The sequence below is a fragment of the Rhincodon typus genome, chromosome 2 (assembly GCF_021869965.1).
Source record: "Rhincodon typus isolate 14 chromosome 2, sRhiTyp1.1, whole genome shotgun sequence".
Taxonomy (NCBI): Eukaryota; Metazoa; Chordata; class Chondrichthyes; order Orectolobiformes; family Rhincodontidae; genus Rhincodon; species Rhincodon typus.
Genome location: NC_063333.1, coordinates 49,360,770 through 49,381,574, shown reverse-complemented (window position 1 = coordinate 49,381,574; position 20,805 = coordinate 49,360,770). Strand labels below are relative to the sequence as shown.

Genomic DNA, 20,805 nt, shown 5'->3' with positions numbered 1-20,805 from the left:
TAATAATGAGTCCGAGAGGCTGTAAAGTGCCAAAGTGGAAAATTAGGTGTTGTTCCTCCAGTTTATGTCGAGCTTCATTGGAACACCGTAGCAGGTCCAAGATGTAAAAGTTAGCACGAGAGCGAGATGGTTTTTTGAAATGGCAAACAACTGAAAAGGTCAGTGTCATTTCAGCAAACAAAGAGGGAGGCTCCACAAAGTGGTCACCAAGGCTGTATTTGGTCTCGCTAATGTAAAATGTACTGTGACCAGTGAACACACTAGACTAGATTGAAGTAAGCACAAGTAAAATACCTCTTCACATGGACTTGTGATCTTGGATGGTGAGATGACTGGACAAGTGTTACATCTTCTGTGATTACGTGAGAAGGTGCGATGGTGGGTGGGTAAGTTGTTAAGAATGATGGAGGAGTGGACCAGGGTGTCACAAAGGGAATGGTTCCTGTGCAAATGCTGACAGTGGAGGGGATGGACAGATATGTTTGGTGTTGGCAACCTGCTGGAGGTGGCAGACTTTGAGGTGACTAGTGGGTGAAAAGTTAAGACAAGGGGAACCCTATTGTTTTGCAAGAAGCTGAAGGGGTAAGGTCAGGAGTGCAGGAGATTGGGTCAGACCTGGTTGAGAGTCCTGTCAACCACAGTGCAGAAGAATCCTCAGTTGAGGAAAAGGAGCTTGAAGTAGCAAAGATAAGATCATTGAAGTATCAGAGTTGTGGGAGTGGGAGGCTGAGTGCAACCAAAACAAGAAATGTTCCACATACTCCACAAAGGGACAGCCACAGCTGGGACTCATGCTGGTAACCCATAGGAGCACTTTGACATGAAGGAAGTGAGACAAGTTAAAAGGAAAGGTTGTTAAAACTTGAAAACAAGCTCAGCCAGGTGAAAAAGTGGTGGTTGGGGAACATTCAAACTCCTTTAAAGGAAGCAGAGAACCTTCAGACCATCCTGACATGGGATGAACAGGTCAGTGAATTGCACATTTACAGTGAAGAGAAAGCAGTCTCTTCAGTGTTCAGCTGAATGAGACTCCATTTGCCTGGTTCCATTCATCGCCAGAGAATCATCTGCAGTACTTTCTCTTCCTGCTTTTGTTCTGTTCATCACCAAGCAACAGAATCGGAAACTAATATTCTCAACCGCTAAGTTATCAGGCAGCTTGTTGCTTTTCAGGGGAAGTCGTTATCTTCTGTCCCCATCACAAACTCTAATGCTTAACCACTGACTCCCATCTCTTTAGGTATGAGCTATATCTCGGTTACATTAAAATGATAAAACATCCAAATTTAAAATATTTATTTAATCTCCACACGAAAGAAAACAGGACATACAGCAAACTTGGCAGCAACATTGGCTATTAAATTTTGAATGATGGGAAGGATTCAGTGTTAAACTTGCAATATTCACGATTAAAGAAAGCAATGTATTATGTGCATTGATTGTTATTTCACAGTCATCAACACCAAGAAAGTGTTGAGTAAAATTTCCGATCATGAAGAAATTGGGAAAAGATTCCCTGATGGGTATATGAACAAAGACAGGCACAGAAACAAATACAGAATTACTGACTGATAATGTAAAGCATTTTAATAAACATACTATTAGACAACTGCCATTTGCAGTACCACGATTATTGCCAGCGATTTCAATTGATAATTACTACTGCAGTGTGTAGCAAAACATGGACAGCCTATTTTCTGCTTGAGAAGTGTTAATTGTTACCTTGTTCGTTAAAGACACTCTGCAGAATGAAATTGATCAGGAATAAACATACGGTCATTGCTCAGTAAGTGAAATCAGCCAGTCACAGAGAGTGGAGTTATTTATGATACAATTGCTTCTTCCATTGTAAACAGACAATGCAAACACAGTGTCCCAGAGACCAGGGGTTCCTCAGGTTTAATCCCGAGTTTGCTGAAGAATCACCAGTGAGGACAGGATCCGGCTTGGCTCCCTTGTATACCACAATCATGCTACCTGCCAACATTCATGTCTGAGTTCACATGATGATTAGACAAGGTAAAGAATGGCAGCTGATAAACCATGAACCTGTAACAACAGGGTTAGCATCTTCAATACAGGGCAAGAGGGTGAATGAAATGTTGAGATAGAGATATCATTTGTGACAACTTCAATCTATTCCTGAACAGATGGAACCTTTTCGGATCACTTTGCTAAAGCAGCATTACATTCAGTTAAAGTTTCATTCAGGTGATGAATGCAAGGCAATTATACAGGACAAAACTTCCCAGTTGTTATGTTAACAACTCAACTGGAATAAAACAAAATCAATTCCATTTTTAACAACATTAAATTCAAAGTAAAATCTTCATTGTTTAAAACATTTAAAAAGACATGAACAATCCCATAGTCCAATGATAAATTCAGTTTCTCTAATGAAGGTCCTAGTTTTGTCCCCATTGGGATTTCTGATCTCACTAGTACAGCAGTAGTGGGACATTACAATTTTTGTTGGCATCTCTTGGTAAGGAAAGATCAGCCAAGATTCTCCCCAGACTGTCATTTGGAGACTCCTATTGGAGACAGCCTGTTGTGTGTGGATAAAAGTGATGCACACCTAGAATGTTCCCCATTGTCAATGGATCAGTTGGAAGAGACATCAGTGGTAGACCACGTTTGTAGAACTGTATCCTAGGGAGAATAGTCAATCCCACAGAAGGACAGGAGGTGGTGGAAAATGAAGAGAAATAAGACTCAAATATCTATATTCACAATCTGGCACAAACCATCTAGTAATGTTGTTTTAAACAGGAAATATTAAACAATGCTACAGTTGTAATGAACACTGAGCCAAATTGGCGGTCACAATAGTACAACACAATATATATTAATTATTGGGGCTATTCACAATTCCTTTGTTCACACCAAGTTTTCTCTAGTTACCAATAGGTGCTTCTAGAATACTAGCCCATTATGGTCCTTGGTCTCTTGATTTCCAAGTCTGAAAGCTGAAATATGCATTGCCACAGTAACAGAGCGTGACTATGAAAGCAAAAATCTGTAAAAGAGAAAAAAAACAACTTTAATTCACTTCATCTTATTCAAATTCACTGATTTTACCATACACTTTGGAATTTCTGGGAATTCTGAGGCAGGTAACTCGCCTCATGACTCCCCAAAGCCTTCCACCATCTAAAAAGACACAAGTAAGGACTGAAATGAAATATTCTCCACTTGCCTGGATGAATGAAGCTCTGACATCATTCACATAGCTTAACATCACCCCCAGAACAAAAAGTAGCCTGCTTGAAAGGCATCCCATCTATTATCTAAAACGTTCACTTCCTCCACTACCAACGCACAATGGCAGTGGTGTATAACATCTGCAAAATAGTGTAGCAACTTGCCAAGGTTGCTTTGACAGAACTTTCGAAACCTCCAACATCTGTCACCTAGAAGGTGCAGGGCAACAGATGCACCACTGACAGATCCCCTCCAAGACACGCACCATTCTGACTTAGAACTATACAGCCATTCCTTCAATTTTGCTCGGTCAAAATCCTGAAACTCTTTCACTTCCTAACAAAAATTGAGTGTCCATACCAACTGTGATGGTTCAAGTAGTTCACTAACACTTTCTCGAGGGCATTTAGGGATGGGCAATGAATGCTGGCCTTGTTAGCAACACTTAGATGCTCCCCCCCAAAAAAAAACAGAAGTTTGGCAGGTGGAGGATGTAATCAATCACAACAAATGAATCAAAATGCTAAAACGTGGCAAGTCTGACTCAATAGTTAATAGCCAAATTTTAAATGCCTATGCCCAATACAACATCCACCAGCAGTTTGGAAAAGCAAGAATTTGCTGAAGAACATATGATCCCAGCTGATGGTAACACTGCACAAGTCAGATTCTAGAGCGAAACCTAACTTAACAGACCACAAGTTTTCATTTTGCAATTTGGTTGCAATGGTGCTCAGTCACAAGGCTACCAACATACTATTTTTAAAACAATACAAATTTTATGATAGAAAAGAATAGGAAAATAAGTTTTAGAAAAAGATTTAATGTTGTATTGTAGCAATATCCTCAACCCCAGTGAAGTATTGCTCTTCTCTTCAATTTAAAATTTCTTACTAAAAGCTGATGAGATTGCAACTGTTTCCTTTGTGCATTCTCACCATGTGATCCTCTCCATTACGGTCTCTCACAATATACACAGACACAAGCTAAATCACTGACTTTTCTGCACTCCAAGAAAGGTTGAGGGCTTTTTCCAGCCTTCTCAATTTGGACTGCTGAAACTGATTAAGGTTTCTGTCCTACTCAGATGGCTTGAGGCCTGCTAAAACTGAACTTCTGCTGGTACGGGTCCCTTTCTTCTGAACTGAACTTGCTTCTAGCCTTTGGCTTCTCTTCCAATAGGCCATAAAAGCTCAGCTCAGTAAACACTTCAGCAATTATTTCACCAGGTAGTCTGTCTAGTCATTTAACTTAAGTCACATAATTTCTTGGAAATCTGTTTTTAGCAGTGGGCCAAATCAAAGGTTCTGATCCCCGCCCCCAAAATAGCCCCTTCATAGAAAACCAAAAGCACTTTTTCTTCAATGTTACATTGCTGTATCCCCCACAAGTTCCCAATTAAATAACACATAGTAAAAACTTTAACCACAAACTCTATTCTGCAATCTCATTGAATTTTAGCTCCATTTCTGGCCTTTATTTCATGAACCAGTCAAGTTGTAGTGTGAAGGGTGGGTGGGTGGGTAAGGAGGTGAAACCATTCTTGAACACTCCTAGTTGCTCTTTTCCCACTAATTTTCTTGACTACTCTCTTAAAAGCACTGACTTATGCAGAGATATTACTCTGTGAATACCAACAGCTTCTTTACAGCTATAGAATGTTCTCACATATTGTGGAAGGGACCATTCCTCATCAAATAATTCAGATCGTGCAGATTATTCAACATAGAAGCATTCAGACAGATCAGAACCTCTTTACCAGACATCTGCACATGTGCAATTTCTAACTCACTTCAATGGCTGAGTACCAACATCAGAAATCTTGTTGATTTTTCCCATCCTAATTGATTTTTTCCGAATTTTAATTTTTTAAATTTTTTAATTTTTTTGATATGGTTAACATTGGCAGTATTTATTGTGCATCCTGAGGTATCCTAAGGGCTTTAAGAGAAAATGAGGTCAAGTAGAGCATCCAATAATCTGATCAAATAACTCAACAAGTAACATTGAGTTAGAAACAGAAGTAGGTAATTCAGCCTCTTGAGTCTTTTTTTTTCTTTATTTGTTCATGGGATGTGGACGTCACTGGCTAGGCCAGCATTTATTGCCCATCCCTAATTGCCCAGAGGGTAGTTATGAGTCAACCACATTGCTGTGGATCTGGAGTCACACGTAGGCCAGACCAGATAAGGATGGCAGTCTCCTTCCCTAAAGGGCATTAGTGAACCAGATGGGTTTTTCCCCAAGAATCAACAAAGGATTCATGGTCATCATTAGATTCTTAATTCCAGATATTTATTGAATTCAAATTCCACCATCTGCCATGACAGGATTCGAACCCAGGTCCCCAGAACATTGTTTGGGTTTCTGGATTAACCGTGCAGCGATAATACCACTAAGGCCATCACCTCCCCATCAAGTAAATCCTAACAGATTTATATTTTAACCTCATTTTAGGTACCTTTCTCCATATCCCCGGGTACACTTACGTAACAACAACTGCCTTAGTATCTTCAAAACAGAAATTAAAATTATTAACAATAAACATCAGTAGATGCACATTTTGCGTTAAACTGCCCTTCCTTTTGGTGTCAAATTACTCAAATTATTTGTGTACGTTATTGCAGCCAAGTTGGAGAGAAGAACCATTGCCATTGAGTGAAAAGATATAACTAAGGAAGGGGCCTTTTTCCTTTAGGAATTTGGATGGGAATCTTACTGCGGATTCACAGGACTAGACAACATATACCTACAAATGAGTCTGGGCTCAGTAATAACTCTTGGGATGAGTATTGTTGCCAACAGAGAATCTTGCAAATTGAAGTCAGATTTTTTAATGAGCTCGGCTCTCGTTTACCCACAGGAGGAAGTAAGTATGAGGTAAATCCAAAATTGACTTACTGTGGAAGCCACCCAACTGTTGTAGTTGTGCGTACCTTCTCGAGCTTGTTTTATTGAAATTGCATCCACAATTGAGGCTAAGAGGTACATCAAAGCAGCACTGGCATTAAAACTCAAACCCTGCAGTTAAAAGATACAGCATTATCATCCCACTTCAATAGTACTGATTTATACATCCAGTAGATACACTTCTGCAGAACTGGAAGAAAAAGGAACTTGGGATTAATACGGCAGATATTTAACACATTCAGGATATCTGATAATGGTCATAGAGGAACTGTTGCTATGTGATACTATGACTTATGGAAGCACATGCAGCAGTGAACATTCACACAGCAAACTCCCACAAATGTGAACAATCAGCAAATCCTTTTTAGCTGCTGTTGTTTGAGGAAAGTGTTGGCAACGACACCAGAGCATTCTCCTGTTCTTCAAGCTATTTTACATCCACCTGAATAGTCAGGCAGCACCTCAATCCTGCTGCACTCATGCATCAGGTTACAGCGTGTACTCAAGATCTGGGGGAGCTTTAACCACATCTGGTTTCGGCATAGTCCTTTCACTTCAGTGGAAGTTATAGAAAACAAAATCAACAACAGGTTCATTACATTGCCTCAAAACTCAGAGGTGATTGGAGAGGGTTTACGAACACCTTCATGACTGTTAGATTTGTTCCATCAATTGCAGCAACACTACAAAAGGTAAGCAGTGAAAGTGGGGGTGGGGGGTGGAGGTGGGGGGAGAGGGGGGTGAATTTTCTCAGATCTCTGGTGAAATCCTGCCACATCTCCAGTGGCAGTGCAGCAGAAGGATGTGGAAATAGCCTGACAGCTGGATATATCAGGTTCCAGCTTAGGCTGGGCACTCCCACTTGGTTTATAAATGGAGAAATGTTTCTGCCTTCCCTTGTCCAGTGACACAAAGGGGACGATTCTCCCTAACAACAGTTCTTGCTCTCTTACCACAGTAGAAACTGGTGCAAGATTTGGGGTTAATATGTGCCAACAAGTTGTGGTATACTTGGCATTAAAAATCGACAAAATCATTTTGAAATTATATTACAACGATTGTCTTTTCTGTGAGAATCTCAAAAAAGAGAAAGAAAGATTTACAGCATTGCTGTTGAATTCTTAACCTTTGCCAGTAAATTGAACAATCACATTCATTTTGTGAATCTGAAAATGTGAAATGTGCACATACCTCTGGGCAGGTGCCAGCTGTACATCATCTTTTACAGTAAGTCAACTCCCTACAGTGAGTTGGCATCATTAAAAAGAATATTATACAGATAGCTGCCCACTCACTGGCCTGTCCCTGGGGAAACCGAGGCAAGGCTACATATTATGTAAAAGAATTTTTCCCATTGAAACAGAAAATAGAATTTCTCACTGCTGTAGCTTCTCATTTTTGTAATTTGTATGTCTTTACAAGTATTGCCTCAATGAGGTGCAATGTTATTCAAGGCCACTGTCCTTTAAGTCACTGACACTGCCCAGCATCATATCCATGATACAATCCCAGCAAACCTGGACATCTGTACAATTGTGACCATCTGTACACAAATGGGCACCCACTTCTTTGCGCTATTCCCGTGTCCTCAACTGTCTAACACGTGTCAAAGGATCACATTCCAAAAGTTCCCCGTTGCCACCATTCTCTAAAGTTGCAGAGTGAGAGATAAAGGTTCTCTGCTCCAGAAGAGGTGATGTTCCTGACATCTTTAAAGTAGTAAATACATTCAGTAATTAGTTTCAGAGGAACCATTTCCATTCATACAGGAATCATTTAAAACAAAAAGTACAGCTAAAGCCATTCAGAAGCAAAATCAGGAAGCATCTTTCAACAAAGAGGAAACTCTCACCCCCAGAAAAACTGTCACATCTTGGGCTAACAAAATTTTCAAGACCAAAGATGGAGTAAATGTGGGTCAAGACAAATATGCAAAATAGAGTTGCAGATCAATTGTGATTTATCAGGGTGACAGAATAGCATTGAAGGGCTGAATGGGCTATTCCTGTTATGTTCCTATGACTCAATTTTCCAATAGCATGTTCAAAAGAACTACCTGATATACTAAAGATCTGTGATGGCTCATGTTTTGCATTCCACACACATCACAAGGATCCTTTCCATTACTAAAGTTGGTATCTGACATAAGAATATAGATGATATTAGTCTAAACTGCCAGTAGTGTCAGACACTTGCAAATAAAACAAACTCGCTTCACAAAGATTAACTGTGGAAAACAAAATTTCTGTCCAACTGCACCTACATACTGAACACTCTACAAAGCTAACCTTCCACTAAACTCCACACACAATGTTCTTCATACTTCACTGGCCTTGGCTTGAAAGAATCGAACCGAGATCAGCAAACAGTCATCATACTAGAACTTTACACTTCCGCACACCAGATACTCATTCAACTGCTTGTCTCTGATGCTTCCCCTGGTTAATTTATCTTCACTTCCAGTTTCATAACTATTCTGTCCTGAACTGATCTCAGGAGTGGCAGAAACAGATTTAAAAGCTGATTGGAGCTATGAGCTAGGGAAAGGAAAATTCAAACAATGCTCCCACATAACAGGCTGCTAACGCCTCGGTTCTAAGCTTATACAATAAAGCCAGCATATAAGACAGCATACAGCAACAATGCAACAAATACCAAAACATGAATAAAACGACAGCAGGTAAGAAATTCAGGGGAACCGTTTTAAATAAATTAGTAAAAGCAAATGGCAAGTTAGCAGGATACTCACCACTGTGGTCCATGGTACCTGAGGAATCTTTGTGTAAGCCATGGTGATGTAGAAGATCAAAAGGAAGACTGTGAGCACCCAGTAAAAGACTGCCACGAACATCACCCAGCCAAAAGCAGAGACAGAGAAATATTCTGTACTCGCTATCAATATCCACACCAACAGTCCAAGTACCTGAAAAAAAATCATTACAAGAGTATCACAAATTACTAGTTCCGGACTGACTCTAACCTGCCTCTATCTGGATCAGTTAGGGAATGGGCTGACCTCAACTCACTGCATTGAAACTACTTTAAAACATCCAGGCCCAAAAATATCTGCAATTTTTATTTGAAATACAAGCATGCGGCAGTGACTCAAATCATTATTGCACAAATCATTGATGTGCAGAGGGATCTTGGCGTTCAAGTCCATAGCTCCCTGAGACTGGCCATAGGAGTAGATAGGGTAGTGAAGGAGGATATGGCATGCTTGCCTTTATTGATTGAGGAACTGAGTACAAGAATCAGGATGTCATGTTGCAGTCTTATAAAACTTCGCTCTGGCCACAAATAGAGTTTTGCATTCAATTCTGATCGCCACATTACAGGAAGGATGTGGAGGCTTTGGAGAGAATGCAGAGGAGATTTACCAGAATGCTGCCTGGATTAGAAGGTATGAGCTATAAAAGGAGAGACTAGAGAAACTCAGGTTGTTCTTTCTCGAGTGGTGGAGGCTGAGGCAGACTTGATAGAAGTATATAAAATTATGAGAGCACAGATAGGATTGACGATCAGAATCTTTTTCCCAGAGTTGAAACGTCTAATACTAGGGAGCATGCATTTAAGGTGAGACGTGAAAAGTTCAGAGGAGATGTGAGGGGCAAGATTTTTTGTTTTTTTTTACACAGAGAGTGGTAGGAGTCTGAAGTATGCTGCCAGAGGTTGTGGAGACAGATACAATAGGGGCATTTAAAAGGTCTTTTAGATAAGTACATGAATATGCAAGAAATGGAGGGATATGGACCAAGGGCAGGCAGAAGGGATTAGTTTAATTTGACGTCATATTCAGCACAATATCATTGGCCGAAGGTCCAGTTCCAGTGCTGTATTGTTCTATGTTCTATGTTCTATTATTGAAACTTACTTTTACAGCTGTCATCATATTACTCTTACATTCCTTCCCAAATAATAAAACACGAGACACCTTGATGAACAAGTCCCATTCAAGTGTGAGCTGTTAATAAAGAATTACATCTAAAAAGCAAATCAGGTCAAATACAGTATTACTTAAGCAAAGTATTAAACGTGCAAACTCGTCAATCTTACAGAAAATTGATAGGTACATAGAAAAGGACTGCACATAATGCACTGGAAACAGAAATTAAAAATAGGCAATGCACCTTTTTAAAACTGATGTCCATCACAAATGCTAATCTGACATTTTTCATGATGTTATCAGGAGTAGTGTGTAGTCCAAAATTGTTTCATTTCTAAATTTCCAGCAATTGGATTTGTTTCCTTTTTTATTAAAAGGGCAATGAATGTATTTAACATTGAGCATTACCACACACATTTCAAATATTGAGCAGATGACATTTACAGTAAAAAGCAGTCCCCTGTGCAATATGCACACTCAAAATATTATTGTCACTGATGGCTAAAGCTATATTCACATTGCAGTCTGGGTCTCAAGGGAGCAAGAGAATGTAAACACTTTTCCCCCTCGCATTTTCTAATGTGCAGCTGGCCTTCCTGTCAACCAGTTGCTTTGTAGGGGCTCAACAATATGCTCCATTATGGTTACACCAGGAATGTCACAACATCACCTCTGAAACGGACCATTGCCATGACAGGGGTCTGATAAGGCACTGCTAATAGCTGGTAAAACCCAATGAAAATTTCCTATATCTTGCCCTGTCTTGTTTTATACATACAAGTAAAAAATCTGGTGAGTTTATGTGGTCACCAACTGTGAAAGATCTCCAGTGGCATCTTCCAAAAAAAATGCAAGGATCTTATCCACACCAAGAAATCCATTATCAGCAGCTCAATAAGAAGCTAAAGCTCTTGGTGCTATGAAATATAACTCCCTAAATCACCAGTGTCTCAACATTCATTCATACTTTTATGGAGCACCCCTAGGATCTCTCAAGCGGTTGTTGCTTATATGCCAGATTACTCAGCAAAATCCAATTAGAGATCATCAGTTAACTTATCTGCTTTGCATAGATTTCAGACAGCTGAGAAATTTTCAGAGGAAGGTTACTGAGACAATTGAACATTTAATGCAATCACAAAAACGGTTTACAGAAACTGACTTGAGTCACCGGGACTGTTTGAAGTGAGCAAACGATTAAATGTTTATAAAATGACTTGAACTTTGGCCTTTTATATTTATCTACCTTGTGATCTTTTCATTTACAGTTCCTTTTTCTGGAAAAAAAAACTCTTCTACTTACATAGCACCTTCACAAGAACATAAGATCAAGTATGACACTTAGCCACATTGGAGATATTAGCTCAGATGACCCAAAATCTTGGTCATCTGAGGTAGGTTTTAACAAGAATCTTAAAAAGGAGGAAAGTAAAGGTAGAGAGACATTCGGAAGAAATGTATTAAATTCTAACAAGGTTGGACAGACTGGACCCAAGAAGGACATTTCCCCGGGTTGGGGGGTGGGGCTAGAACCAGGGGCTCTAGCCTCAGGATACTGAGAAAGCCATGTAAGACTGGGTGAGGAAACATTCCTTCATTCAGAGGGTGGTCAACCTGTCAAATTCACTACCATATAAGGTTGTGGAGGCCAGGTCACCGACTATATTCAAGAGAGACAGTGATATATTTTTAGATATTAAAAAGCATCTGGTTGGCAATCAGTAGCTAGCGGTGTGTCTCAGGGATCAGTGTTGGGACCACAACTGTTTACTATTTACATTGATGATTTAGAGTTGGGGACCAAGTGTAGTGTGTCAAAGTTCACAGATGACACTGAGTGGTAGAACAGAGTGTGCAGAGGGATATAGATAGTTTAAGCGAGTGGGAAAGAGTCTGGCAGATGGAGTACGATGTTGATAAATGTGAGGTCATCCATTTTGGGAGGAATAACAGCAAAGTGGACTATTATTTAGATGGTGAAAAATTATGGCTTGCTGCTGTGCAGAGGCACTTGGGTGTCCTTGTGCATGAAATCACAAAAAGCTGGTTGGCAGGTACAGCAGGTAATTAGGAAGGCAAATGGAGTATTGCTCTTCATTGCTAGAGGAGTAGAGTTTAAAAATAGGGAGGTTATGCTGCAGCTGTATAGGGTACTGGTGAGGCCACAGCAAGTTTTGGTCTCCTTCCTGGAGAAGGATGTACTAGCACTGGAGGGGGTGCCAAGGAGGTTCACTAGGTTGATTCCAGATTTAAGAAGGTTGCCTTATGAGGCTATATTGAGTAGACTGGGACCGTACTCACTGGCGTTTAGAAGAATGCGGGGGATCTTACAGAAACATATAAAATCATGAAGGGAATGGATAAGATAGATTCAGGGAGGTTGTTTCCACTGGTGGGTGAAACTAGAATTAAGGGCCATAGCCTCAAAAATAGGGGGAAGCAGATTTAGGACTGAGTTGAGGAGAAACTTCTTCATCTAAAGAGTTGTGAATCTGTGGAATTCCCTGCTCATGAAGCAGTTGAGGCTACCTCGTTGAATGTTTTTGAGGCAAAGATAGATAGATTTTTGAACAGTAAAGGGAATTCAGGGTTATGGTGAGTGGAGCGCAGTCCACAAAAAGCAGCCATGATCTTATTGAATGGCGAAACAGTTTCAATGGGCCAGATGGTCTATTCCTGCTCCTATTTCTTATGTTCTTATGTTCTAAGGATGAAGTAATAAACTTTCAAATCTGATACTCTGCTCTATTTGCTTCGGTATAGTTATTGTTACTTTGAACTGCAGTTTAATATCTTGGACTTCACTGATTCCCCTCACTATCAGTCAGGATACAGCAATTCACTTACATTCTGAGCTCCACCATCTTGTGGCTATATCTCTACATTACAGCAATACAAGAGCTCAATATCCCCACCAAGTGGAAATAATCTCATTCTGGATCAGTATCATGAAAATCAACCATTTTGCTTTAAATATAAAATATTTATTCATAGTTTTGTGCATCACTTTTCTCCACTTCCATCTTGGCATCAGCACTAACAGTGACTCTGCTGATAGAGGACAACAAAAAATATAAATTGCTGGCAAAATTCAGCAGGTTAGCAGCATCTGTGGGGAGAAAGCAGAGTTAACATTCTGCGTCTGGTGACTCTTAATCGGAAGAGGGAACTTCGCTTTATTATCCTGCTGCTAGATGACCCAATCGCAAACTATTGGATCAGCAAGGATCTCTCAGCCAAGAGAGTCATTTCAAAGTGAATGATTACAGAGATGCCTAATGAGAAATATCAAAGATACAGGACAGGACAGGACAAGACAGGTTTAATATAATGGAACAGAACTTCAGGACAGACATCACAAAGTATTTCTTCACTCAGAGGTAACAAGCAACTGGAACTGCTCATTTGACCAGAATGTGCATTTAGATGGTTATATCTCAATTCAAAATTGAAGTTAGTTAAAACCAGCCTTGGATTCTTGGATTAATTTATTGGATACCTGAGAAACATTATAATCAAAGTCCTTACAGTAACAGATGGACGATGCACTGTTTATTTACAACAGTCCATTCTGCTGAAGTACTGAACACATTTCTTTGATTATAATGTCTCCTGGAGAGAAATACAATAAAATAAGATTTATATTCTGCTGTTACAATACAAGTACAGATTTTAAATCACTGATTACGCACTGACTGAACAGTTTGACCGGCTCACATTTTCCATTTTGGGACCACATTCAAACAGAACTTCTAATGATGTTATGGGCCAGCAAGCTACCTCATGAACAAGGTGAAAGTGTCCTGCAGCATACACAAGCTAGAAAAACAAAAGGCAAAATTTCCCGTGCAGCACGAAGACCAACAAAAGGGGTTGGAAATAAACTTCCAAATTCTGACCTAAAATTTTGTTGTCCTTCAGTGCTTGCTCACAGCTCCCAGGACCGGGGACCACAAGAGCTCCACTTTCACCTTGAAATTCCTCAGGATGTGACCTCTTGACTTTTGAGCGACTATTTACTAGATTTTCACTTGAAATCATAAGCTTTCACCTAGTGAAGTAGCAGCGCTCCAAAAGCTTGTGATTTCAAACAAACCTGTTGGACTATAACCTGGCGTCCTGTGACTTCTGACCTTGTCCACCTGGGTCCAACACCGGCACCTCCACATCTTGGATTTTCATTGGTAGATGGTTACTGAACCACTTTGGATACAACTCTAGCACTCAGTTGTCTGTGAATATTCTTAGACGCCAACTTTGCACCCAGCATATGCAACAATGACCTCAACTTCTTTGATGTTTGGTCTTTGTTTAAAAGGGGGAAATGCAAAGAATGCTCTTTAACCCATTCCATTCTACCTTTTTTTATCCATAGATAGTATTCTCCCCTCAGTGAAAAGTATCAGGATAAGCCTGAGGTATGGAGGTTAGGGAAGCCAACGTGGAATATCACTATATGGTGGGATGATCCTACTTTACATAGGACAATAATCAGCTGTAACGTGGAGGGGTTGGCTATCAGATTAAGCTAGATCAAAATGGTAGAACTGGTTGCTTATGGTACCATTAAGCAACACAATGCGTAGTAGTAACCTGCTTACTGACACTCAGTATGGGTTCTGTCGGGGGCCACTCGGGTTCTGACCTTAATACAGCCTTGGTTCAAACTTAGAGGAAAATAAAGGAGTAGAGAAAGTGGCACCCCCTGACATCAAGGCAGCTGACCTAATGGACTTCAACGAGCCGTAAAGAAACTGGAATCAAAGGGTATTGGAGGAAAAAACTCGTAATGGTTGACGTCATAACTAGTCCAAAGGAAAAATGATTCAGTTTGTTGGAGATCAGTCATCTTAGCTGCAGGACATCTCCGCAGGAGTTCCTCAGGGCAGTGTCCTAGGCCCAACCATCTTTAGCTGCTTCAATGACCTTCCTTTCAAATTAAGGTCAGACAAAGAGGTGTTTGCTGATGATTGCACAAAGTTCAGCACCATCCATGATGCCTTAGATACTGAAGCAGTCCACATATTTGGACTGATGTGGACAATATCCAGGTTTAGGCTAATAAGAACGAGTAAGTCTCATGCAACAAGTGCCGAGCAATGATCATCTCCAACAATAGAGAAGTTGACAATTGCTCTTCAACATTCAATGGTATTACCTTCACTGGTTCACTCATTAATCAACATTCTGTGGGTCACATAAATACTGTGGCTACAAGATCAGATCAGAAGCTAGGAATTTTGCAGTAAGACTCCCTTCCTGTCTCCTCAATACCTGTCCACAGTCTACAGGCACAAGTTAGGATTGTGAGGGAATATTCCCCATTTACGGATGATGCAGCTCCAACAACATACAAGAAGCTTGACACCATCTAGGGCAAACAGACCCATTTGGTTTGTGCCCCTTCCAATGCCTTCAACATTCATTCCCTTCACACTGACACTCCGTAGCAGCAGTACATTCCATCCACAAGATGCACTGCAGCAACTGTCCAAGGGTCCTCTGAAAATACCTTCTAAACCCATGACCTCTACCAGCCAGCTTGCTACCACTTTCTCAATGGCAATTAGAATGGAAAATAAATGCTGGCCTAGCCAGCTAAGCCCACATCCCTTAGATGGACATTTTAAAAAGCCAGCAAGTTCCCCTCCGAGCTACGCAATATCCAGACTTAGAATTATGTCATCATCCTTCACAGTCACTGGGTCAAAATCCTGGAACTCCCTTCCTAACATCATTGAGAGTGATGCTACACCCCACGAACTGCAGCAATTCAAGAAGTCAGCTCACCAACAAGTCTCCCCAGTGAAATTAGGATGGGCAATAAATGCTGGCCCAGACAGTGGTGCGCAATCACATGAACAAAGAAGATGCTCATTAATATTTTCTCTCTTAACATGTGAAATTTAAAATCCTCATCTTTAACTCCATTGCCTTGCCCCAACCATATCTTGCAGTCTCCTCCAGATCTTTATCATCTCTCTCCAATTTCTTCATTCCTCTCAAACTTTGGTCTTTTGTACATTCCCTGTGTGTTTGTCATATCAAAACAGTAGCAATATCATCAGTTGCCAGTGTCCAAATTCCATAAATTTTCATACCGGGCCTCTGCATCAATTCATTCTTTTTCAAAAAAAAACACCTCTCTCTTTGATCAAGGTTTCTATCTCTGTCTAACCTTTTCTGGTTTGGTTCAACAGTCCCTGATTCCTAGTCCTGATATAGCTTTAAAAAAGAGACAATGAGAGAGAGGGTGGGGTAAGAGAGAGAAAGAGAGAGATAGAGAGAGAGGAGAGAAGAGAAAATGAGAAGACAGAGAAGAAACGGAGAGGCAATGCTATTGTCCTATGTAAGCTAATATACTGAACTGAATTTTGCTGAAAAATAATGAAATGCGAATGACAGTTCTCCTGCTGTTTATTTCTCAAATTCTCAAAAAAAAACTCACTTGTGGTAACTTTGTGTGCACGACATGTTTACACTCAAAATGTGGGTGAACAAGTTTAACTGATGGGGCATGCCAAGATCTGGTTTTTATGGTTGCCTGATGTACATGAATGAAAATGACATTGCCCCGATCCAACGTGGAAATGCCAATCCCATTCCATGGAAATCCAGAATGCAGCAACGTCACAATCTTAAACCTGATCACACCAGGAGCTGGAAGCATTCTGGTTTGTAAAGGACAGCATACACCTAGGAGAAGATGGAAAAAGGTGAAGAGAGATTGGAGAAAAAAAAAACACGAAACGGCTGGAGCAACAGTTAACTAGATAACAGTTGCCACGGTGAGTAATGCATTGTATTTAAATTAATGACTGAGTTCAGGAACTAACTACAGGAACAACTTCTCTATTCAACACTACAATCAATCATACATCCTATTACTATTTCTAAACTTATTTAAATGTACAAATATTCTAAAATAGACAGAAAGTTGTGAAACCCCTTCTCTGGGCTTGAAATAAACTTTATAGATCACTAACTCTAAAGAATCACTTTTAGAATCATGTACAGGCTTTAAAAGGACATTGTGTTCAAAAGTGCTGTTTACAAGCTCAGAAGATTTGACAACAGGTCAATACGGCCGTGTGAGAACACTTTGCCCAGTTGCCACATTTAGCCTTGGGCAAGCAAAAAAAAAACCCATTTCTGCACAGGTTTAACTCTTTTTAAATAAGCCGGCCAAATTGGAAGTAACAATATCCACGACAGATGATACCTTCATGGCCTTTGATTTGTGCAGATGTCCTTGTAGAGTTTCCAAAAACCTCAAAAATCAGTGAAAATTATTGCCCTATTGCAATCAAAATAATCTTATCTGAATTTCAAGCAGCAGAAATTATCCTGGCAAGAGTTTGTAATGACTTCAGAACTGTCTGAAGCAGGATCATTGGATCCAAAGCATGATTTCTCTCCATAGATGCTGCCAGACCGGATGAGTTTTTCCAGTAATTTCAGTGTTAGGATTCTTAAGGAGCTTGACAGGTAAATACCAAGAGGATGTTTCCCTGCATAGGAGAGTCTCGGACCGTAGGCCATAGTCTGAAAATAAAGGGGCACCAATTTAAGACTGACATGCGGAGGAATTTCTTCTCTCAGATGTTTGACAGTTTTTGGAATTCCTTGCCACAGAGAGCTGTCGGGTCACAGTCAGTAGGTGGGTAGGGTCTGAAGATGGGTCACTGGATGCAAAAGGTTAACTCTGCTTTCTCCGCGCAGATACTACCAAATTGGAGTTTCTCCAGCAATTTATTCTAGTTTTTAGATTTCCAGCATCTGCAACTTTTTTGTATTATATTATTATAGATAAATTCTTGATCATTGGGGGAGTCATAGGTTAAGGGGAAAAGGCAGAAAAGTGGAGGTGATGAGTATTCGATCATCTATGATCCTATTGAATGGCAGAGCAGGCTCAAGGGGCCAAATGACCTTCTCCCGTTCCCATTTCTTATGACAAGCTCTGGGTTCAAACCCCACATCTTCTGATTTGCTGGTACTTACTCCTCTATTTGGCAAGTACATTGTTAAATGTTTTTTCATATGTGAACGGAGGCAATATGAATTAATATATTGCTAGAGAGCTAAGCGATTGTTACATTGAAATTTGGACCGTTATTTCACTCTAAAATGAATACAATATTTTGCAGAATCATACACAGTCCCACTCAAAAGCCCCTTCCACATTTATGGGAGATATTGAGAGCAGGGCCAAATTTTCATGAGTTGGTCCAGATCTGGATGCCTTTAAATATGGAAGGCAGCACCGGATGCCAGTAATTTTCACTGGCACTGAGTGTGGGTACCGTGCCTGTATCCTACACTCCCAACCTGGCTAGTTCCATCGTGGAGGCTGGCATCTCATAGCTCCCCGTGAGCGGCAAAAACTGAAGGCCTAACAGCCTTTGGCGCAACTAGGATAAACTCCAAGAGACCGGAGGCAGGCCTTCTGATGATTTACATGGAGAGTCTGCTAAGCGTGGGAATTCCCTGACTTGTTCCTCCTGCCACATTAGCAGAAACCAAGGCCTTGGAATCAGTTTTTTTTAAGAAATATTTTTGAAACGCAACATGTTGCTTTATAACAATCTTGCAGCAAGTAAATATGACCACTTTCATCAGGAATGAGACCATTACTAAAATATAATTAAATTTAAGCTTCTGCAGGCATAAGGGGAGAAGATGGTGCCAAAATAATCGGTCTTTGGACTGAAATCCTGCTCATCCTACCCATTAATTTGGGTTAATGATTAAAATGAGAGCAAAAAGGTGCACAGCTGTGCTGGTAACATATTGCTTAGCAACTGGGCATCAATGAGTCTGATTGAACATCCTGGTCCAGTTCACTACTGGTTTCAGGTCAAGCCAACTGTTAAAAGATTGCTAAAGAGCAGGAATATTAGCTCCCTGTGCTCTCACATGCTCTCAAATCAATCATTCTGCATCATCAGATCCGCATGACATCTCAAAGAATCGCAGAAACATTACAATGTAGAATGAGGTCACTCAACCCTAATTGAGAGTTGAGGTCATTCAACCCTACACCAGCTCTCTGAATGAGCAACTCATTTCATGTCATTTTTGCTTGTTCTTCTCATAACCCTGCACAATCTTCCTTTTCCAGATAACAATCTAATTCCCTTTTGAATGCTTCAGTTGAACCTGCTTCCACCACACTAAGGCACTATACCTTAACTCTGCTGGATGATAAAGTTTGTTTTCTACATAAGGTTCAGGATAATCTCCTTGGTCCTGTACTCAAATGTCCCTATTAATAAAGCCCAGGATACTGCATGCATCTTGAAACACACTTGTTACCTTTAATGGCTAATGTACATACACATTTGGATCTCTGCTGCTGCACACCCTTTAGAATATAACCCTTTCCTTTAGCTGGTCTCTCCCTATTCTTTGTATCACCTCCCAATTCTCACATTGAACTTCATCTGCTACCTATTCACACACTTCAACAATGCGATGTCCTCTTGAAGTTCTAAACTACCCTCCTCACAATTCACAATACTTCTAAAGTTTGTATCATTCACAAACTCTAAAATTGTCTCCTGCCGTTCAAGATCTAGGTCACTTATATAAAATCAGGAAAAGCAAGGGTCTCAATACCAACCCCGGGAACCTCGGCTATAAACCTACTTGCAGCCTGGAAAATCCCTATTAACTATTCCTAGCCCTCAGCTAATTTTGTATCCATGTGCTATTGTTCCTCTTATTCCATGAGATATAACTTTCCTCACAAACCTGTTGTGTGACACTGTAACCAACACCTTTCAGAAGTCCTTGTACACACATTAACAGCACAATCTGCATCAGCACAAGAGCTAAGTGATCCGACAACCAATGGATCAGACCTAAGCTCTGAATTTTTCCTGCACATCCAGGTCGTGAATAGTGATGGGCGATTAAACAATTCACTGGAGGAAGGGTCTTCATAAAATATCTCCATCCTCAACGATGGAAGACTCCATCACATCAGTACAAAAGATAAGCTTTCGTAATGCCGATGACCTATCTTAGCGTCCTTCAATGGTCTCCAGCATCACAGATATCAGTCCTAAACCAATTCGATTCACTCCATGGTGATATCAAGGTTGGAGGCACTGGATACTGCAAAGGCTATAGGCCCTGACAACATTCCAGCAATAGTACTGAAGACTTGCTCCAGAACTTGCTGCACCCCTAGCAAAACTGTTCCAGTACAGTTACAGCACTGACATCTACCCGAAAATATGAAAAATTGCCCAGGTAAGTTCTGTACATAAAAAGCAGGGCAAAACAATCCCAGCCAATTACGAGCCTATCAGTCTACTCTTGATCATCAGGAAAGTGATGAAAGGTGTCATCAACAGTGCTATCAAGCAGCACCAGCTCAGTGATGCCCAGTTTGGGTTCCACCAGGGCCACTCAGCTCCTGACCTCATTTCAGCCTTGGTTCAAACATGGACAAAAGAACTAAATTTCAGAGGGGAGGTAAGGTGAGAGTGGCAGCCTTTGACATCAAGGCCAGATGTGTGACATCAAGGAGCCCTGGCAAAACTAGAATCAGTGGGGTGTCAGGGGCAAAATCTCCAGTGGTTGGAGTCATACCTGACACATAGGAAGATGGTCGTGGTTGTTGGAGGTCAGTCACCTCAGCTCCACAGTATCTTTGCAGGAGTTCCTCAGGGTAGTATCCTCAGCCCAACCATCTTCAGCTGCTTCATCAGTGACATTCCCTCCATCGTAAGGTCAAAGTGGGGATGTTTGCCGATGATTGCACAATGTTCAGCACCATTCATGACTCCTCAGAT

General features: G+C 40.6%; 1 protein-coding gene across 2 annotated transcripts in view; it reads right to left on the bottom strand.

The window, feature by feature from the left end:
• Window positions 1-1,310: 1,310 nt before the first annotated feature.
• The window catches only part of LOC109925305 (CKLF-like MARVEL transmembrane domain-containing protein 8), a 45,198-nt gene continuing 25,703 nt past the window's right edge, over window positions 1,311-20,805 (bottom strand). Inside the window, exons 2-5 of one of the 2 annotated variants that reach the window (XM_048612367.1) lie at window positions 8,864-9,037; window positions 6,106-6,225; window positions 2,905-3,019; window positions 1,311-2,049 (exon numbers count right to left, since the gene is read on the bottom strand). In XM_048612367.1, the coding sequence (XP_048468324.1) occupies window positions 2,933-3,019; window positions 6,106-6,225; window positions 8,864-9,037 (381 nt within the window). In that variant the 3' untranslated portion in view covers window positions 1,311-2,049; window positions 2,905-2,932. Of the gene's footprint in view, window positions 3,020-6,105; window positions 6,226-8,863; window positions 9,038-20,805 lie in introns of both variants that reach the window. The other variant, XM_048612361.1, reaches the window with a different exon arrangement.